Source organism: Pteropus medius, unplaced genomic scaffold, assembly GCF_902729225.1.
Source record: "Pteropus medius unplaced genomic scaffold, Ma_sr-lr_union100, whole genome shotgun sequence".
NCBI lineage: Eukaryota > Metazoa > Chordata > Mammalia > Chiroptera > Pteropodidae > Pteropus > Pteropus medius.
Genome location: NW_024344371.1, coordinates 7,545,651 through 7,565,363, shown reverse-complemented (window position 1 = coordinate 7,565,363; position 19,713 = coordinate 7,545,651). Strand labels below are relative to the sequence as shown.

Genomic DNA, 19,713 nt, shown 5'->3' with positions numbered 1-19,713 from the left:
ATCGACAATGAAGGATTGTAGTCATTCTTTTTAAAATACTAAAAGATAATAGAAAACACATTCTTCACATCATTTAAAATGCTCCTAAAAGCTGTCCTCAATTCAATATCAAACTAACTCAATAGACCTATTTCTCTATTATTTCATGTTTTATCAAAGGCTAAAATCCTAAAATAATAAAAAATATCTAATTACACTGAAAATCTCATAAAATAAACAGGACATTGTAATCTTTATATGCTGAAATTGTTGCATTTTAGATTCTATACAAAGCATGCTCAGTTTACTGCAAAAGTAAAAATGTGGACTATTAGCAAATTTTTAAACTTTGTTTTGATGGCAAGTTATTCATGCATGTTATAAAAATTCAAATATTAACAATGTGTAAAGTTAACCCTCTTGATTCTAGCACCCTAAAATAATCCCCATTAAGAATTAGATATGGATTTTCTGGTTATTTTCTGTATACAATCTAAGTAAGTAAGTGTGTGGTATGTATAAAACACAAAAATAGGATATTATATTGTACACAGTTCTTAAATTTGCTTTCATTTAACTATTTTTGACATCTATGTCAGAAAAAAATAATTTCAATTTCTTCTTTGAAAAAAATCACTTTCTGATACTCTACATAATGAAGGTGACTTCAGTGGTTTTCATAATACTTCAGTGGTTTTCATTTATACTTTTCAATTTACCCTTAATGTCCATAATAACTAGCATTCACCAAATTTTGGAGACTGTGTGAGATGGTAAAATAGAAAATATTAATTATGTCTGTTTAATGACAAAAAGTTGTATGCGTGTGTTCTTTTTTTAAAAAAACCAACCCCACCAACAACCCCATATGAAGGTAGAGAACAATTAAAAGCAGGCAGAAAGTGGATGATAAAACTCTTGAAAGAAAAAATATACTTAAAAAGTGAGATAGATTCTTAACTAGCTTTCCTCCTGATGGTACTTTCCAGTTTGTATGACACAAAGAAGAAAAGAGCACAAGCAGAAGATAGAAGATTTACTGAACTGAGGAATCAAAGATTGGCATCCAGGGCTGAAAATTACAGGGGAAAAAACCCTCAGAAGAGAGAACTCCCAAATTTGCATACAAATTCTCCTCAACCTTTTGTCTGTATCCTAAACTATGTATGATAGCTCTCTCTTCCTTAATTTTCTCATTTGTGAAACAGAAATTTTAATCTAGTGTGAGGATTATTTTGACTGAAAAGTTTTGTGTCTGCAAAATTAAAATTGCAACTAGGATGTTTCTAAACAGATCCATTAGCATAATAGCAAAGCATAAAGTCATGCATCAGATAATAAACACAATGTAGCTTTAAGTAAATTTAGTATCTAAAGAAATGTTTAAGATTTTGTGTATAGTGGATTAGTATTATGTGTAAATTTAGTGTTTTTTGGAGCCTTGGGAGTTTACCTTAATAGTTTACCAAGCTATAACAATCTACTTGGAAGTGTATTTAAATTTTTCATAATAAAATACTGAAAGAAAATTATCAGGCACGTAGGTGAAGTCACCATCAAATCATTCAAAAATACACTAGAAAGTTACAATACCAAAGACATCTATGGAGTCAACTCAATAGATCTGCTATATGCTAACTCAAAAAAGATTAACTACATCAAATTAGAAGAGTTATGGTTTTATATAGTACAAAATGTGTATTTTATCCCACCTATGGAGAGAGAGCCTATAGAGATCCAGATAGATAAAAGGGGATATTACAGTGTAACAGATTAAAATGAGTTGTCAAATAATTAATTTACTTTGAAGAAATACCCAAAGATTTGAGAGTGCCAAATCCTAACCACCAGGGAGCCTGCACAGAAAGGTTTGAAAACTTACCCAGTGTAACAAAAAAGCAGAAGAGGCTATCAACAATAGTATCCATAACAGTTTCCATTTCTGTGTCTGTGATATCTGGCCTGTTAATAGCTAAAATAACACAGGCAAAAAAAAAAAAAAAGTGACCAAAATTTATGCTTTACCTTTATTAAGCTCTTAAAATTATTACTAAACTCTTAATGAATATGCACTTCAATGACATCTGTTAACATTCAAACAAGTAAAATTTTTATGCTTTAAACTTTATAAGTATCTATTAAAAATTATATTATCTCTAATAAATACCACCTTAATATTAATAATCAGCAGTATCAATATCAGAATAGTAAGAAGGAAAAAACCACACATCAACCACACAAAATATTTGCCAAAGTAAATAGAAAAATAAATATAATATTTCATAATTTTATTCACAAACACTAGATGGCCTCAAGAAACTACCGATTTTCAACTATGGCCAGAAAAGGACAATGCAAATAAATCAATTATGGCCAGACCAACATTACATATAATTTTTTTGTATTATAAGTTGTATGAATTTCTATTCTGAACTACTAGATGGTATGTAAGTGGTTCCCAAACTTTAGTGGGTATAAGAATCACTCTAGGAATATGAAAGAGAAAGAAATTTCTATGGAAGCTTTTAAAAATTGGAGATTCTTAGCCCTTTCCCCCAGGGATTCAATTCCACACATTTGAGATAATTCTAAGAAATCTGAGGTGCAATTTTGACAAGCACTTTAGGCGATTCTTAGGGCTACATTTTAAAAAACATTGCTGTCCTTGACAATCAAAGAGCTTGCCTTATTCATCTTACTAGCTCTCACAATACCTAGGCCCAGTGTCTGACAAGTAGATGATCAATAACTATTTGTAAAAAGATTGCATTAAAATATTATCTACATAATATTTTTAATTTCCCAACAGCCCGACTGTGAAAATAAATATTAAATTCAATATAACTTGAATTAGCATGAGAGGACAGCAGAATCCAATTGGATATATCAAAGTATTTAAAGAAAGTATGATCCAGTGGACAGAGAACACAGAGTTCATCCAGGCAATACAGAATCTGGATGGGAAAATGTGCTGCTACTTGGTGGTACAGGCTGCCACGCATCCAAATCAGATAACAGAAATGGCATAGGGATGCACTGTGAATTATGCAAATTAAGGGGCACCAATCCAGCAAGATACTCAGCTCATTTTGTCAATCACTGCTACAGGTAAATATATATAGAAGTATCCAGCACTTTAGTTCTATTCCCTAGTCTCACAATCTGAGAATTGACCTGAACAATTAAAAAAGTGTCCATCAAAAATCTTGACTCACTTGTGGGAACAATCTGGTTTGTCTGAGATAGTAGCCTGAGTCTCACTGAGATAATAAATCCTCTATTGGATAAATTCCCAATCCATGGACAGTAGGTCATCAGATCCATGGCATTAGTATATTGATTGATGTTTCGAGTTAGATCAGTTAAATCCCCTGTAACGTTTGAGCGATTTGGCACACGATTACATAATAGTTAAGACAGCTGTCTTTGGAGGGAGTCCCTGGATTTAGTACCCTGGTTTTGTCTTTTCTTTATCAAGTTAGTTAATATCTGTGACAATTTCATTTGGACTATGGAAATAATAATACCATTTATTTTACTAAGGGGTGAATAAGCTTACATTGTAAAATGCTTATAAAGCTATCTATTATTGTTTTAACTATACTATTGAGAATCTGGGCAATTAAAGATGTGATTATATTTTAAAATTAATACATTAAATGTATACTTTAATGATTTCAGATTTTTGATTTTGTTAAAGTTGAGAAATAGTGTAATTAAATTTTTAAGTACTAGAATGTTTAATGAACTTGGACTCACTACAAATTCAATTATTTTTTAAAGTCATTTAAATATTTGGGCAGGTTCTGCTTGTTAGATTTATAAATTTGCCTGGCTGGGATGTGAAGTACTTAAAAAAGAAAATTTAGTATGTGCAATTTAAACTGTTCAAGGAAGTTTAACAAACAAAGCTCGCTGAGTTAGCTTGTTAAATGGGGCTGATGAGAATTACTGTTTAGTCTGAGTTAACTGATCAAAGAAAAAGTAAAAGCTTGTTTTTATGTAACCTGATTTATAAATATAACAAAATTTATAAGTTTAGCTTAAAGACTTACAAGAAAGTAGGTTTTAAACATGTAACTTAAGTAGCTAATTAATTTAAAACTCAATTGTAAAAGACTTCTGTAAATAACTACTATGAAAAATCTTTTACATGGGCAACACTGCAAAAACACCCTTTTCGAAATGTTCTTTAATTTCAACAAGCAAGCATGCTGAATGAAACCAAAAGATTAATTTCTTCTTTCAGGTAGATTATTATCTGGTCCAGTGTTTTATAATAGGTTACCACTGGCATTTGGGGCAGAATCATTTGTTGTATGAGCATGGTTTATACATTGCAGAACATCTAGTATCCCTAGTCCCTGCTCACTAAATGCTAGTAGCAGTCTTGCCAATTGTGATGATCAAAAAAGTCCTTACACATTTCCAAATGCTTCCTTAAGTGGGGAAATATTCTCCACTTAAGAATCACTGAAATTCTAGTCATCCCCAAACATCTCAATCCCTAAGCAGCAAATTAATGACTATTTCATTAAACTGGCTAATAATATCTTCCACAGTCTGAAATTTTCATTAAAATATTTGACATAACTAATCAATGGGCATAAAATTTCAGTTAAGCAAGATAAATAGGTTCTAGAGATCTGCTATACGACATTGTACCTATAGTCAAAAATACTCTATTGTACACTTAAAATGTTAAAAGAGAGTAGATCTCATGTTAAGGGTTTAAAAAAAAAAAAAAGACAAAATTTGGTGTATGCGTGTGTGTGTGTGTGAATGTGTTAATGTTGTCTGATCTCAATAGCAATATTAGTCACCCTTTTCTGAGTGCTTAACATGTGCCAGAAACTTTGAGGCTTTTTAAACACACTAATCCATTTAATGTTCATAGAAACTCTATGTGGTAAATAAATAGTATTATTACCCCCATTTTCCAGATAAGGAAACTAAAGCACAAAGAAGCAAAGTAACTCGTTCTTGTTCAAGGGTCGAAGTACTAGAAGATTAACTGAATCTTACTAAAATGCTGTCTTCCTTGCCATGAGTGAACCATTCATGCAAGTTGCTGTGCAGTACCTAAAAGGTCAGAGAACTGGTACTTCATTGTGCTTTATTAAGTGTTATTTATATGTGACAAAATTCGGTCTGAGGCTTGTGTTTTTTGTGTGCTTTAAAAAATCTTATACAGCTCTACTCCTATAAACAAAGCTGGTTTTGGAATGCACTGAATATGTTCATTTTTTTATAGTACACCATTCATTTTATTAACAATGAGTTACAATATTTCCATTTTTACTTACCACGATATGAAACAAGCTCTTTATTTTGATTACATAACACAAACATATCATCTTCCAAAGTAATAAAATTGAGATATTGATCAAAAACCTAGAAACAAAAGGTTTACAAATCAATCTTATAATATTTAAAACATATTTAGTTTGATTTAATCTACCATGGTGAAAATGGCAAAAATTATATTCAATAACTAAAATTTATACCACATAGCTGCTTGCCTAATTGGGCAAGAATGAGGCATTAATATAAAGAAAAAATAAAAATAGCGTTTGGATAATAAATTATGAAAAAGAGGAGTAACATTTTTAGAAGACAAAATTTAAGGTATGAAAAGTTCTTTTAATTGTGGGAAAGGATATCAATTTTGAAGAGAAAGCACAATTAAAATTTTTATAGTCATTTTAACCACACTTCCTAAGAAAGTCACTACAACTACTTTTTTATCATAAATGTTGACAAGTGGGGAAAAGTTATATCAGAAGTGCAAATTAGGAGACAAATTAAAAAAAAACTACTTGAAATATGTTAAATTCAGTTAAACAAATCGAAAATCATTCCTATTATTTTATGTAAAATTAATAAACTTTGGAAGGACAGGAACATTAAGACATAAGCCTCAAAAACTAATTGGAAGTAGTAGCAGACTATAGGTGGGAAAAAATAAGTAAATGCATGGTTGGTTAGTCTTTTATTTGCCCTGTATAACAGTCCCCAAAATTTTCATTTATGTCTTGTCCAAATCAAGAAGCACAGGGCATAATAAGAATATAACCAAGAATATATTTTACAGATTTATTTATAGCTAAGCTGAATCTGTCACTCTGAGGTAGAAGTGATGGCCTGTCATGAATTTCATCTTTTTCATAATACGCAACGTTGTTCCTTGGATCCTCTCTATTAAGATCTAGAGATAGTATGGTGAAATACAGTGATTATAGATAAAACAATGTCAACATATTTTGAGTATAATTTATGACAACACAACTGTCAAACTACTGCAAAGTGAAGCTAAAAAGATTATACAAATCCCAGCCTAAAACAAAAAGTGATCCATGATCCAGCCTTTTATTTTTGTATTTCAAATTCACTGAATAGGTTTCTTTAAGAGGGAGGCACAACTGTCTGAATAGGTTTCTTTGGTTTGGTTTATTTTGCTTAGGTCAAGTTGAAGATAATTTACATTATCGTAACTTTCTAAAATTATTAAGTCTAAATATTTCTTAGGTGGTTCCGGTCCTTTGAAAATAAAACACCTATGTCAATTAACGGGTTTCAGAATTATCACTAAATTTTCCATTAACAAAATGTCATCAGCTAACCAAAATTTCTTACCTTGGCTACTTGTGTTACTGCACTAGCTGCTAATGCTGCATTTGCAATATCTTCCAGTTTACTTCTTGAAATAGCAGAAATAAAATTTAAATAATATGATTCATAGAGTTGATTCCGAAGATCCTATAAATACAATGAATACTTCATTCTTATAGGATAGTTAGTATAACGGACAATCACAAATAAAAATCTTCCAGATGCTATTAGAATAAGGTTTTGAAGGATAATATACACATTTAAAAAACAGGCAATCAAAAAAACTATCCCAAGAGAACAAAGTTATTAAGAAGTATTGTTTACCTGGTTACCAGATATAAATGATATCTATTTTAATAATTAGTTATATTATCAATAAAATCCTATTAATTACAGTATATCACAAAATTGCTTTGAAATAGCATGTCTGCATTTTCTTAGAAATATCCAGAATTGGCTCTCTTACAGTAAAGTGCTTACTATATTTGGCAGAAGACACTACCTTCTACTGCTCTGATCAGATGATGCAACTACTTGTCATTGCGCAGACATGTTATAATTCCAATGACCAATTCCAGAAGTATTCCTTCTCAATCATCCAAAGGTAGTGTTAAAATCATACAAATTCTTAAGTCAAATTTACTTATCTTCTTAAGCTCTAGGCAATAGACCTCTAAACTATATTTCTTCAAATCTGAGATATTGTCGATTATAACAGGCACTATTATTTTATGTAATACTAAGAATTAATGCTGCCAATAAATTCTATGTAACACACCAGATGCATCTGATTTCAGAGATGTTAAAATGTGAAAAATGGAGTTGGAGCCTGAGTGGGGAAGGTGGCTGAGCAGGGTTCCACAAAGATTGGGAGATTTATCAAAGGACTGAGAATTCAAAGGACTGAGAAAACAAGTAAACAGGTTGAGGATATTGAGAGCCATGTTTCTCAATGTCAGAGAAAAAAGTTACAAATTTTTGAAGGAAAAAAGGAAAAGCTAGAATAAATCCTATATTTCTCAACTGAAATGGTTTTGGAGGTTATCTATCTGTCTAGAGAGATAAGTAGGAAGATGTATAGAATTAAATATAGATATAAAAGTATGTGTATATGTATATACATATATTTCCTATCTCTGTCCATTGAGAGGGCCTAAGAATTGTGACACTCTAGTGGCAATGATTACACCTAATACTCAGATGCTAATTTCTAAACACCATTCTCTACAGAAACCCAGGGATCCTTAGACAAATGGCTGAATCCTGAGCCAGGACAGAAAAAGTAAAAGATGAGACTAGAACATCTTTATTGTGCCAAAGGGCACAAAGTTGAGCAAGTTTCAAGATACAAGCTCAATATACAAAAGTCAGCTGGGTATCTGTACACTTGCAATGAGCAATCCTAAAAATGAAATTAAGAAAATAATTCCATTCACAATAGCATCAAAAATATGAATAAATCTAACAAAAGAAGTGCAAAACCTATAATTTACACACTATAAAACATTACTGAAAAAAGATCTAAATGAATGCAAAGGTTATTACATGTTCATGGATCAGAAAATTTAATATTGTTAAGATGGCAATATTCTCCAAATTGATCTACAGATTTGGCAATGGTTTCTTAAATATGACACCAAAAGTACAAGCAACTAAAAAACAAATAAACTTAAGTTTAAAAATAAAATAAAAAATTTTTGTGCTCCAAAGGACATCATCAAGTAAAAAAATCCAGAAAATGGGAGAAAATATTTGCAAATAACATACTTAAAAATAAAATAAAAAATTATTTTTTATTTTGTTTAAACTTAAATATTAATTTTATTTTATTTTTAAACTTAAACAAATATAATTTTTATTTTATTTTTAAACTTAAACAAATATTAATATTTTTAAACAAAATATATAAAGTACTCTAACTACTTCACAATAAAAGGGCTGCTCAATTAAAAACTGCACATGGGATGTGAAGACATTTCTCCAAAGACACACAAATGGCAAATAAGCACATTAAAAGATGCTTAATATCATTAGTCATCAGGGAAATGCAAATTGAAACCACAATGAAATATCACTCCATACCCACTAGGATGGCTATAATCAAAATGTCAGATAACAAAAAGGATCTAGAGAACTTGAACCTCTCATATAATTCTGGAGGGAATATAAAATGATACAACCACTTCTGGAAAATAGTCTGGCAGTTCCTCAAAAGGTTAACCATGGAGTTATCATTTGACCCAGCAATTCTGCTCCTACGTGTTTATGGACATAAGAGAAATGAAAACACATCAACATAGAAACTTGTACACAAATGTTCATATTAGCATTATTCGTAACAGCCAACAGATAGAAGCAACCCAAATGCCCATCAATAAATGGATAAACAAAATTTGGTATAGTCAAATAATGGAATATTATGCAGCAATAAAAGGGAATGAAGTACTGACATGTGTAACGATATGGAGGAACCTTGAAAACATTATGCTAAAAAAAAGAAGCTAGATACAACAGACCATGTATGATTCCATTCATATGTAATATCCAGAAAATGCAAATATATAGAAATAAAAAAATAGCTCAGGGATGGGAGGGTGTATTAGTTGAGGAGCTGAAATTTTTCTAAAATTGATTATAGTGATGGTTGTACAATTCTGTGAATAAACTGAAAACCACTGCACACTTTGAGTGAATTTTATGCTATGTGAATTACAATTCAATAGAGCTATTATTAAAAAAGCAAAAAGGGACTAATTGTACCTCTTTTAAAAATGGCATAGTTGGGTTTATGCAGTGTAAGAGAAAGACAAGCCTCATTAGCTACATAGGACACAAAATAGGTGATCTTCATTAATAATTTAATTAGTAACTTGATTCAACAGTCAATAACAAGATGCTTGTGATTTGTGGTAGACACTGTTAGCTACCTATCAAATATCCATTTTCCCCTCTTCTTTGCTAAAGAACCCAGATTTTGTTTGGGGTGGCAATACACTCATCTAAATATTAACCTTTGCGGTCTCCCTTGAAGCCAATTCTACCCAGTGAGACATAAATGAAAGTCTTCTGGGAGTTTCTGGAAAAGCTTAGCTTTCCTGATCAAAATGAACAGTCTGCATCAGCATATCCCTTTTCCCTTCCCCTTGCCTTGAACATAAAAGTAATGTCTACAGCTGCAGCTGCCACCTTGCATGCACGAAGCAGCAAGCAAGGCAATGACAAGCAACAAACTAAAGATGGCAGATCAGAAAGACATAAGGAGCCTGAGTCTTTGATTACCTTATAGAGCTGTGGTACCAGCTTGGACTGTCTACTCTGAGGCTTCCTATTAGAAAAATAAAACCCTATTTTTAAAGCTATATAGTTGGGTTTTCTGTTTTTTGAAGCCTGACTCAGTCTTAATGTAATCCTTCTTCAGCCAAAAATTTTAAAATTCAAAGACAGTCTCAAAAATCAAAGTGGGAAATTGGGTTAAAGGATTTCTGATTTTTCACACTAGATGTCTAAGAATTTTTTTGAAAAAAATCTGTTTCTACATTCAAGAGTCAGGAAAATAAGAACTCACATTACCTGGCACATTCTGTCAATATTTTCTTCAGTTGGCATTACAAAGTACACTGCAGGAACATCTGGAATAGGATCTCGATCAGAGTGTAAAAGCCTAGAAGACATAAAGAATGTAAAGTTCACTTTTTTTTAAAGCCATTTATCTTAAGAAGATAGTTTAAAACAGTTATTTCTCACTAGGAGTTCAACAGTTCAAGAACAGTAACCGGTACTCTAAAAGCTCTTGTTGCAATTATTCATTTAACACAGCGTTCTCTTTATATCAGTGTTACTACTTATTAGTAACATCCTAATCTCTTCTTAGTCTTCATTTCTTCTACTCCACTTGCCTTACTTTTGATACCTCTTATGGTCAGAAAGTCTCCTTGAATGAGAACTAAAGCACATTCAGAATCCATTTTATTCCCATTTTCATAGAAATATGGTCAGGGGAAGGTAAGTAGAAAGAAAGTAAAATTCTCCAAGAGAGAGAAAAGAGAAAGCTGAAAAAGTCTTTAGAAGCAATGAAAAAATTTAACCATAAATAAATCAAATATATTTTTTAAATGAAAGTTATATGTTTCCTTAAAACTTTAAGACTATTTTTTGTACTTATTGCTTCATAAGAGAATGTACAAGAGATCTAAGCAACTCAAAAAATTTTTATCACTTGATAGTTTTCTCTTTTTACAATTCAGTGAGTATATTCATTTCAATATCCAATATCAAATCACAAAATCTTTATTTTTCATTTTAAGATTTAACCATGCTTCTCTCAGGAAATATGGCTAACACTGTATTTCTATAATATTCTAGTCATCCTTCTGTAAGCAATATTCTGTATATAATCTTCTACATACAATATTTTAGTAAAAAAAGAGTGAAAGAGGCACAAGCAATTTTTTAAAACTTTTTAAATATATCAGAAGCAATATAACAAAATAAATTCAGTAGTTAAGAAGACAATATAGCCTCCTACAGTGATTAACAGTCATTATTTCAGAGTTACTTAATTTTTTCTTATTAATGGTAAATTAGATATTCCTCCTTTAAAAAGGATATTTAAATTAAAGGAACAGAAAATTTTCAGAGCTGGAAGAGAATTGAAGACAACCATTTCTTTTCCTTCACATAAGAGGGTAAATCAGTCAATAGGAAGAGACAGAAGAGAGAAAATTTAAATTCTGAAACTAGAAAGCCTCAGACTGAAGATTATTTTTAAGTAAAGAGTTGAATAAAAGGGGGAAAATGTTGTTCTATACAAGTACTGTAATTTAACATTACTTTCTATATAATAAAGCTGTCACTGCTAGGATGATGTGAAATCTGGGGTCACCCAAGAGGTGTGGGGGAGGCGAAAGAGGATAGTGGCGTTATTTGTTGTTCTCCCATTCTTCCCCACCTACAAAGCAAACAATTACAGGTTGGAGAGATTTAGAAAAAGTAAGATTTATTAAAAGTACATTTTAGAAGGTGACGGGCGTGCTAAGGAAGGCTGCAGCCCTGTGGAATTTGGGAGCTGAAGAGATAAGATAGTACGCACCAAAGGGAAGGGTGGGTTTCCAGCCAGGAGTGTTGTAACAAAGCAGAGGTGGGAAGGTCTGTTTATATTTGGACTGTGATTGGAGGTCCCAGATGATCCCTATGCAAGGTCACCTTGACTGACAGTTGACTGCTATGTAACACTGTGCCTACCACACATGTGCTTACCCAGAATTCAGTCTGTTATAATTAGATTCATGAACTTCCAGACATAGTCATGATATAATGATGGTATAATGAGGTTGAAGCTATGGGCACTACTTTCTGCATATGTGTTTGTAGCTGGGTTAGCCAGCAGCTTTTATGGCCTTTGTGTTCTAGGATTTGGGATAATTTATAACCCTAAAAGGGAGGTGTTTCTGGGAGGTACTTAAGGAAGGTCTTCAAGGGAAGTTTCTATGGTTACAGAGCTGGGCCTGTTGTTCATGCCTAACATTTTGTCCCTTAATAATTTCATTTCAGGGTGGCCAAAGAAATCTATAGTAATATATTTGAAAACAAATGCTGTTATAGAAATATGTTAAAACTCACAGATGCAGAGTGATTCCCATATCTCTTAGCTCCTTCACAGATAGCAGAGGAGAGATGATATCTTGGCCAAATCTGTCATAAATAAGCACCTAGTTAAAAAAAATGTGTTTAAACATCATTATCAGTGAACAGTCAATAGAGAACCCATATTAAGACAATGTTGAAGTACATTTTATTTTAATAAATTATGTATGAATTCTTATACTTACTTCAATTTTTAATTTTTTACCAAAATATCTATTCACATAGCAATCCATTCTTAAAAGCAGTATTACTTATTATGCTAAGTGAAATAAATCAGATAAAGACAAATACCATGTGATTTCACTTATACGTAGAATGTAAGGAACAAAATAAAACAAAGCAGAAACAGACATATAGATACAGAGAATGAATTGATGGTTGATGGATGGCAGCAGGTTGAGGGGCTAGGAGAAAAAGGTGAAATGATTAAGAAATACAAATTGGTAGTTATGAAATAGTTAAGGAGATGTAAAGCACAGCATAGGGGATATAGTCAGTGATATCGTAATAGCTGTGTATAGTGCCAAGTGGGTACTAGACTTATTGGGGGAATCAATTCATAAATTATATATATAAATGCCTAATCACTAAGCTGTACACCTGAAACTAATATAAAATAATACTAAAAGTCAATTCTAATTGAAAATTAATAAATAAAAGAATTCCCTTAAGGTAGACACTGTTTTGTTCAAGGTTATTTTCCCTGGGTGTAGGATTGTGCCTTTCATTTTGTGGATATACTAAAAATAAATGTGTTTAATTAAAAAAAAAAAATAATAAATAAATAAAAAAAATTCAGATCATGGGGGAAAAGCATTACTTAGGCTCAAACAAATTAGTAATTATATAAATATCTTCTTATAAAATACTTTTTCTAGGTTAAAAAATACTCTAGACTATAACATCTTCATCGTAAGCTATAATAAAAGACTCTGAACATATAGTAAACTCATATACTCCCCCTTATCCAGTTCACATGTCTTTTCTAAAAAGGGAAGAGTAAAAATTTTTAATTTTTTACCAAAATATCTATTCACATAGCAATCCATTCTTAAAAGCAGTATTACTTATTATGCTAAGTGAAATAAATCAGTAAAGACAAATACCATGTGATTTCACTTATATGTAGAATGTAAGGAACAAAATAAAACAAACAAAGCAGAAACTTATGTGTAAGAATTTTCAAGACTGTAAAGAAAATTTAGTAATTTAAACCTCGCAGGTTAATAAGATATTCATTTTTAAAATTAAGTACTCTAAAGAGTACTTGCTTGCTTTATTCTGTTATATGCCTTTCCTCACATTCTAGAAGTATTAAAAGAGCTTTGAGGAGTAGTAAGAACTCCAACTAAGACTTCTGACTCAAAATGAGTTTTAGAGTTAAGGCAAATAAGATACTTTCACTAGTGTTTTGCACAACTACCTCAACAATTCTTTATGGAGCAATAAATTGCTAATGACAGAATGAAACATGCTGTCATAAAAACATGGTTTTCTTGAATGCCAACATTTCCTTTAGAAAAGGTAAAACTCTTCATGCTCTAGGTATGAGGTTGAATGATGCATCCCTCAAAAGCCTTCCCTCTTTAAATCTCAATATATCTGTATTATTAACCTTGTAATATAGAAGTGATGGTAGGAAAGAATTTGACACAAATCTATGTCCAAGAAATTCTCAAGTTATGTAATTCAAAAGCTTGGTACAGGCTTTAGAAACAATAAACAAGTATAGTTTATGCAAGGGGCAATAAGAAGATGCCAACAAATAAAGAGGAAGGAAAAGAAAAAATTAGGGAACATGCTGAAGCTTAAACTATGAATTCAATATAGATTACTTTAACCACATTTAGAGTTAACCCAAAGGACTTATAAGGACTCATGAGTTTTCAAAACACCCCAAATTGTAATCAAGTAGACTTGTATTTAATTCCTAACAAGAGAGAAGTTTAAAGTGATTATAAACTTTAATAAGTTTATACCTAATTAACTGTATTATAATCTCTGAAGAAAGAGTGAGAGTGAGCTTGAAATTCTGAATGAAGAGGCTCACAGAACAGGAACTTTTAAAGGTTTTTCAGCATTTCTCAAAGCAGAAAGATTATAAGTTGCTTTCTGGTCCAATGAACAGTTTTACTGATAGTTTTATATATCATAAATGAATAAAGTAGCATTTTGGTTTACAGATCACTCTCTCATGAGTTGGTTAAAATGGACCAGTCAGTCCCCTGAGTCTGACTAACCCTGAACAAGCTTGCAATTTTCTAATTTTGAACTTGAAAAGCTAAGGAACAGAAAACATCAACCAGAGTGAAGACCTATCAGTGAGGTCTGACTAAGAGGTCAGCTAGATTTCCTAGATGAATATTACTATCATCGTCTGTCTCACTCCATAAAGTGTTCATCAAAAAGATTCACATTAAGAATCCGGTGTTAAATAAAAATAAAATATTCATGCATTACAACTAAAATGTGCTACTGTATAGTATTAACAAGAAACTGTCCAATTACTACCAATGACAACTGAAAAAAAGGAAATAGTTCCCCATTAAAATAAACTCTCTTACCTTCCATACTGGTTCTCCAGTACTGTTTTTAACATGAGTCTCATTGAAATTCAACATACGTTTCAAAGCCACTGGAAATAAAAAGTCTCATTATAATAATACCACCATTTTTTTAGGATTTCACTTTTCCCGCACATTACTTACTACCTCAAAACAAAATGCACAAATCACACTATTAAACCTGATCGATCAAATGACTGGATATGTAGAAACAGGGTCAGACTCTGCAAGAGCATACCATCAACAGCTAATTGGCATGTGTTTGGGATTTTCTAAAATACATAGTTATCTGTCCCTCGATGAAAATGTGAAAATGTTCAGAAAGAAGCCTTTTGCATTTCTCCTAATGATCCCACACATTTTATACAGATGCAAAAGAAATTTTGTCCATCATGAACTTGCAGTGGCCTCAATAGATAACTGATGCTGTTATCTATTATATGACTGAAATCATAAAGATCAGTTTTTCTAAAAACAAAAATTTTCTATATTTACTTCATTAATATACAAAATCTTCATATAGCGGTTCTATTTTTTAGTTATCTTGGAGTACATTTTAGGACCAATTTATCTTGTCAGATTCAATGAAAAGTTATATTGCTTAATATATAAGCGCCATGGAAAAAGTGAGAATTTCCCATAGATACGGTAGATAACTGAGACTTCTTACTAAAAATATACAATATGGTATATAACTGAGACTTCCTACTAAAAAATATACAATTTCTAAAATTACACCAGTTACGCTCTATATGGCATAGTATTTTGTATTTTTTATTGCTCATCTGTTCATGTGTTACAGCAGACTCCAATATACTTGGAAAATAAAAATCTCAATATACTTCTGTATGAAGTTGAGATGGCCAAATATTCAAAGGAGGGTATTCATTAGGTAATATAATTTTTAAAAGACTAGAAATACTAAAATCTCCTTGGTTATTTTAAAAAGTATTTTGGTTAGGCTTTGATAAGTAATACAGAATAATCTACAAGCCCAATTCCTACCAGAGAACTATATAATACTTGAATCACTTCAGTATCAACTTATAGCATATTAATTCACTAACCAGAAAAAAAAAAACTTCTATCAAATGCTTCTTTCTTGAGGCAGGTAAAATGGTTAAGAAATTGCACTTCAGTGATATATTTGTATATTTATGTGTGTGTACACACATAATATTTTGGTAAAATGTTAGTCCCTAATGCCTATCCAATAACATACATTGCCAATATTTACACCTACTTCAGAAACTCACAGGTCTTATGGTATTATATAAAAAAAAATACGCAAACAAAAAACATTTTGGAACTTTAAACTGAAAGAACACAGAAGGCATAGGTGCTCCAGGATTAATATTCCCCCTGTGCTTTAGAAGAGCACTTCCACCCACCTTCAAGTGATACAGCTACTACTACCCTGGAACTCGTGGCCTGAGAAAGAAAAGCTTGTTTCTAGGAACAGCTGTTCACACTCTGACACAAGACAAGTAGGAAGAACCACAGCCTGAGCTGCATGTGAGCCCCAGGTGTACAGTGTTCTCCAGAGGTAGGCCTTAGCCAAATGAAAGAGGCCAGTAATAGCAGGTATTTGCCTTCACAGCCCCATGTAGAATATCCCCAACTTTGACCCTTGGCTGACTTAATAGGGATTTTGACAAAGTGGATTTGTTAATAAAGTATAAGGCCTGTGTTCAAATAACGTACAAGAACGTAATTTTATTTTCATCAGGGTAACTCCTTAAAGGCTTAAGTCAGTGCTTTTAACTGAAATGACAAACTAGTTTTCTTTATTGGCCCTAAACATACTATCTACAGTCTTAAACTTGGTTAATGTAGTTTCAACCTTACCTGGAATGTTTTCTTCACTCATTCTCTATACACACAACTACATTTACTATTCATTCAACAAATGTTTAGTGAATATTTACCATCTGTCGGACACTGCTCTCACTGTTCTAGCTGTTGGCACTCAACAAAACAGACTGAATAAAAATTACCTATCCTCAAGTAGCTTTCATTCTAGTTGGGGGAGATAGCAAAATAAGAAAAAACATGTGGTATGTGAGATCACAATAAGTGCTATGAAGAAAAAAAGGAAGGGAAGGGAGAAGGGGGAGTTTTGGTGTAATTTTAAATAGCCAGGAAAAGGCCTCCTGAGAAGGTAACATTTGAGGAAGGGAGGGAGTGAGCCACACATATCTCTGAAAGAATAGTCCAGATGAAGGAAGCAAATAAAAAGGCTCTAAGGTGGGAATATTCTAGTGTGTTCAAGGAAAGAAGGGAGTGAGGTCAGAAAGTTAAGTGGGGATCAGATCATGTAGAGCCTTGTAGACCACTGTAAATACACTTTGGCTTTTCTAATGATTGAAACAAGAAGCAGCTGGAAAGTTTTGAGCAAATATGAATATTGTGAAAAATGAAGGGGAACAGGGATGTAAAAGCAAAGAGACCAAATAGGCAGTTATTGCAGAAATTCATACTGGGCTTGGACCTGGATGATAGCAGCAACATTCTCAAAAGGCATCAAGGAAGTGTTTACTTCTGCTATTATAAAGGGGTTAACCTTTCTCTGGAAATAAGACAGAATTCAACAAGAGTACTAAGCTGATGGATTAATCTGGCATAACCTATCTAGTAAAGTGAAATCTTGCTATAATGAAGTTTATTTCCATAGAAATCGAAATTATGCTATAAGTTTAAATTCTACAAAGTGTCTGCATATAAAAATTACTACCAAATTTAATTTTTCAAAAAGCAACTTTGTACTGGTACAGAGTCTTTCTTCACATCTTATTTTCTTTATTTTAGTATTTTAATATCTAATTCACTGAGCTTCATTAAGCTGTGAGAACCATACCTCAAAGACAAGTGGGGCTTCTATTTGCACTGATAAAATGAATGGCAGATATTCCTCAAATCTTATTTGGACTTTCATATATTTCATGTAAGTTATGCTTGACTTCATCTGATAGAATATACTAAATTACCTATTGGGAAAAGCAAAACACAACTCAGTATATACTGTGTCATTATTAGATTGAAATCTGCTCATTTTTTCTTTGAATTCCAAAGGAATAAAGCACAATCAGAATCCCTTCTGTAGTTTATATTAATTGTAATCAATTATTTTCCTAGAAGATTTATATGCAAAAAGAACATAATCACAAGAGACATAATTTCCAAGTATGCACATTCTTGATGGCTTATTTCTATTAGCTCCTCAGAATGAACTTCGTGCCAACTTTCAAGACAATTAGCTAACAGGTGTAAATCATTAGTTTATAGCTAACAGGTGTAATGCAGTTGTCATCAGAAGTTTACAAAAAAATAAGGCAAAACTAAAAATACCTAAGATGGAAAAAATATCAAAGCTCAAGGGAACAAATATGTATTTTTTTTTTTACTACATTTCACTGTCTAAATGGAAGTTATATAACTATGCTCTACTGAAGATGAAATATGTAGTTTTAAAACACTAATTTGTCAAACAGCTAAAATGGGAAAACTATTAATTAATTCATTTGTTTTGACATTCTTCAATCCTATTCCAGCAGGCTAAAGAAGGTAATCTTCTTTATCACCAGGCATTTCTCTTCAGGTAGCCCCAAAATACTGGTCCAAAGGAGAAAAATGGTTGAACGTTACACTGCTCTGAAAATACTTAAATTTTGTAACTGCGGTGAAAGTGCCAGAAAATGAAACTCTTTTAACATTTAAACTGAGAGAGGGTTGAACCATGTACAGAAACAAGCCCCGAGACCTCATAGATGGCAACAGAGGGAAAAAATGTCATCTGCCAGATCTTGTGGTGATGGCTTTTTGAGGCCCAGTTGTAAAAAGAAAAGGGCAGGACCACAGCAACCCGAAGCCCCTTCTCCTGCACCAGTAACGAGGGGACTGAGTTCTTAAGTCAATGGCATCTCTTCCCTAAAAACTCAAAGGGGGATGAGCTTTCGATGCTCCAGGAACTGGATTAAACTCCTGGAGGTCCGTCTCTCGGCTGTACGCACCGCGACTGAAAGAGGGTGACAAGCATAGGAAAAGGACGTACCCACGGCAGGCACATAACCGTAGGGAGATGGTTATAAGTAAATCGGTACCTGTTTGTCTCTCTCGAATACTAGCTGCTGCAGGCGCCGCCATCTTGGCTCCCACCGTCCACTGCCCGGCTGGCCGGCAGAGCCCAAAGATGACGTGGCAGCCGCAACCGCCCCGGAAGCAAAGCACGGAGGGGCGGGGCCAAAGGAAGTTCTTTTAGGCTGGACCCCGCCTCCTCCAGGGCGACCCTCCCACCTTAACTCCCCACAGATCTCGGAGACCTACTGTGGGTTAGTGTGTTTCAGCTGCGAAATACAACTTTTTTTCCTATTTCATTAAGCCACAGCGTCCCAAATGGTAGCTGCTTTAAACTGAGCTCTTAGGGTAGGTATGAGCATGGTATAGAATTAACATAATACTGAACTGTTTGGTCCTTTACAGATCTCTAAACTGGTAAAAATACTTAGGGGTTTAAGGGTGCACAATGACAAACTTATTTTTCCACTTTCGTCCCTTTGGTAACTGTAAAAACAGAAACCATTACTTTGGGGGAGAGGGGGTAAATGGTAGGGGTGGTGCTTTAATGTACACTTGAAGCCATGTGATGACAAAATGTATCCAATACTGATTCCTAATTTAATCCGTAGATTTTTATTGGATGTCCATAATAGAGATTCACAGTGACAACTCATTTACCATATGTTCGAGTTCACTGATGATACTGCATTCGCAGTTGAGTGTGTACATTCTGAAGATGCACCAAATTCTGAAATGATATAGACCCTTTGCCTCAAAACCTGCTTTGAAAACAACTTTCAAATTTATGAGAAGTCAGTTAAAAGTTATCCTAACAATTATACAAAAACCACAATTCTGT

General features: G+C 32.7%; 1 protein-coding gene across 3 annotated transcripts in view; it reads right to left on the bottom strand.

Annotated features, from left to right (window-relative positions):
* Nucleotides 1-19,029, bottom strand: part of SCFD1 (sec1 family domain containing 1) — an 87,837-nt gene extending 68,808 nt beyond the window's left edge. Inside the window, exons 1-8 of one of the 3 annotated variants that reach the window (XM_039870459.1) lie at nucleotides 18,899-18,972; nucleotides 17,656-17,785; nucleotides 14,799-14,869; nucleotides 12,211-12,299; nucleotides 10,162-10,252; nucleotides 6,616-6,738; nucleotides 5,286-5,373; nucleotides 1,862-1,951 (exon numbers count right to left, since the gene is read on the bottom strand). In XM_039870459.1, coding sequence (XP_039726393.1) covers nucleotides 1,862-1,951; nucleotides 5,286-5,373; nucleotides 6,616-6,738; nucleotides 10,162-10,252; nucleotides 12,211-12,299; nucleotides 14,799-14,855 — 538 coding nt within the window. In that variant the 5' untranslated portion in view covers nucleotides 14,856-14,869; nucleotides 17,656-17,785; nucleotides 18,899-18,972. Of the gene's footprint in view, nucleotides 1-1,861; nucleotides 1,952-5,285; nucleotides 5,374-6,615; nucleotides 6,739-10,161; nucleotides 10,253-12,210; nucleotides 12,300-14,798; nucleotides 14,870-17,655; nucleotides 17,786-18,898 lie in introns of all 3 variants that reach the window. The other 2 variants (XM_039870458.1, XM_039870460.1) reach the window with 2 other exon arrangements.
* Nucleotides 19,030-19,713: the final 684 nt, after the last annotated feature.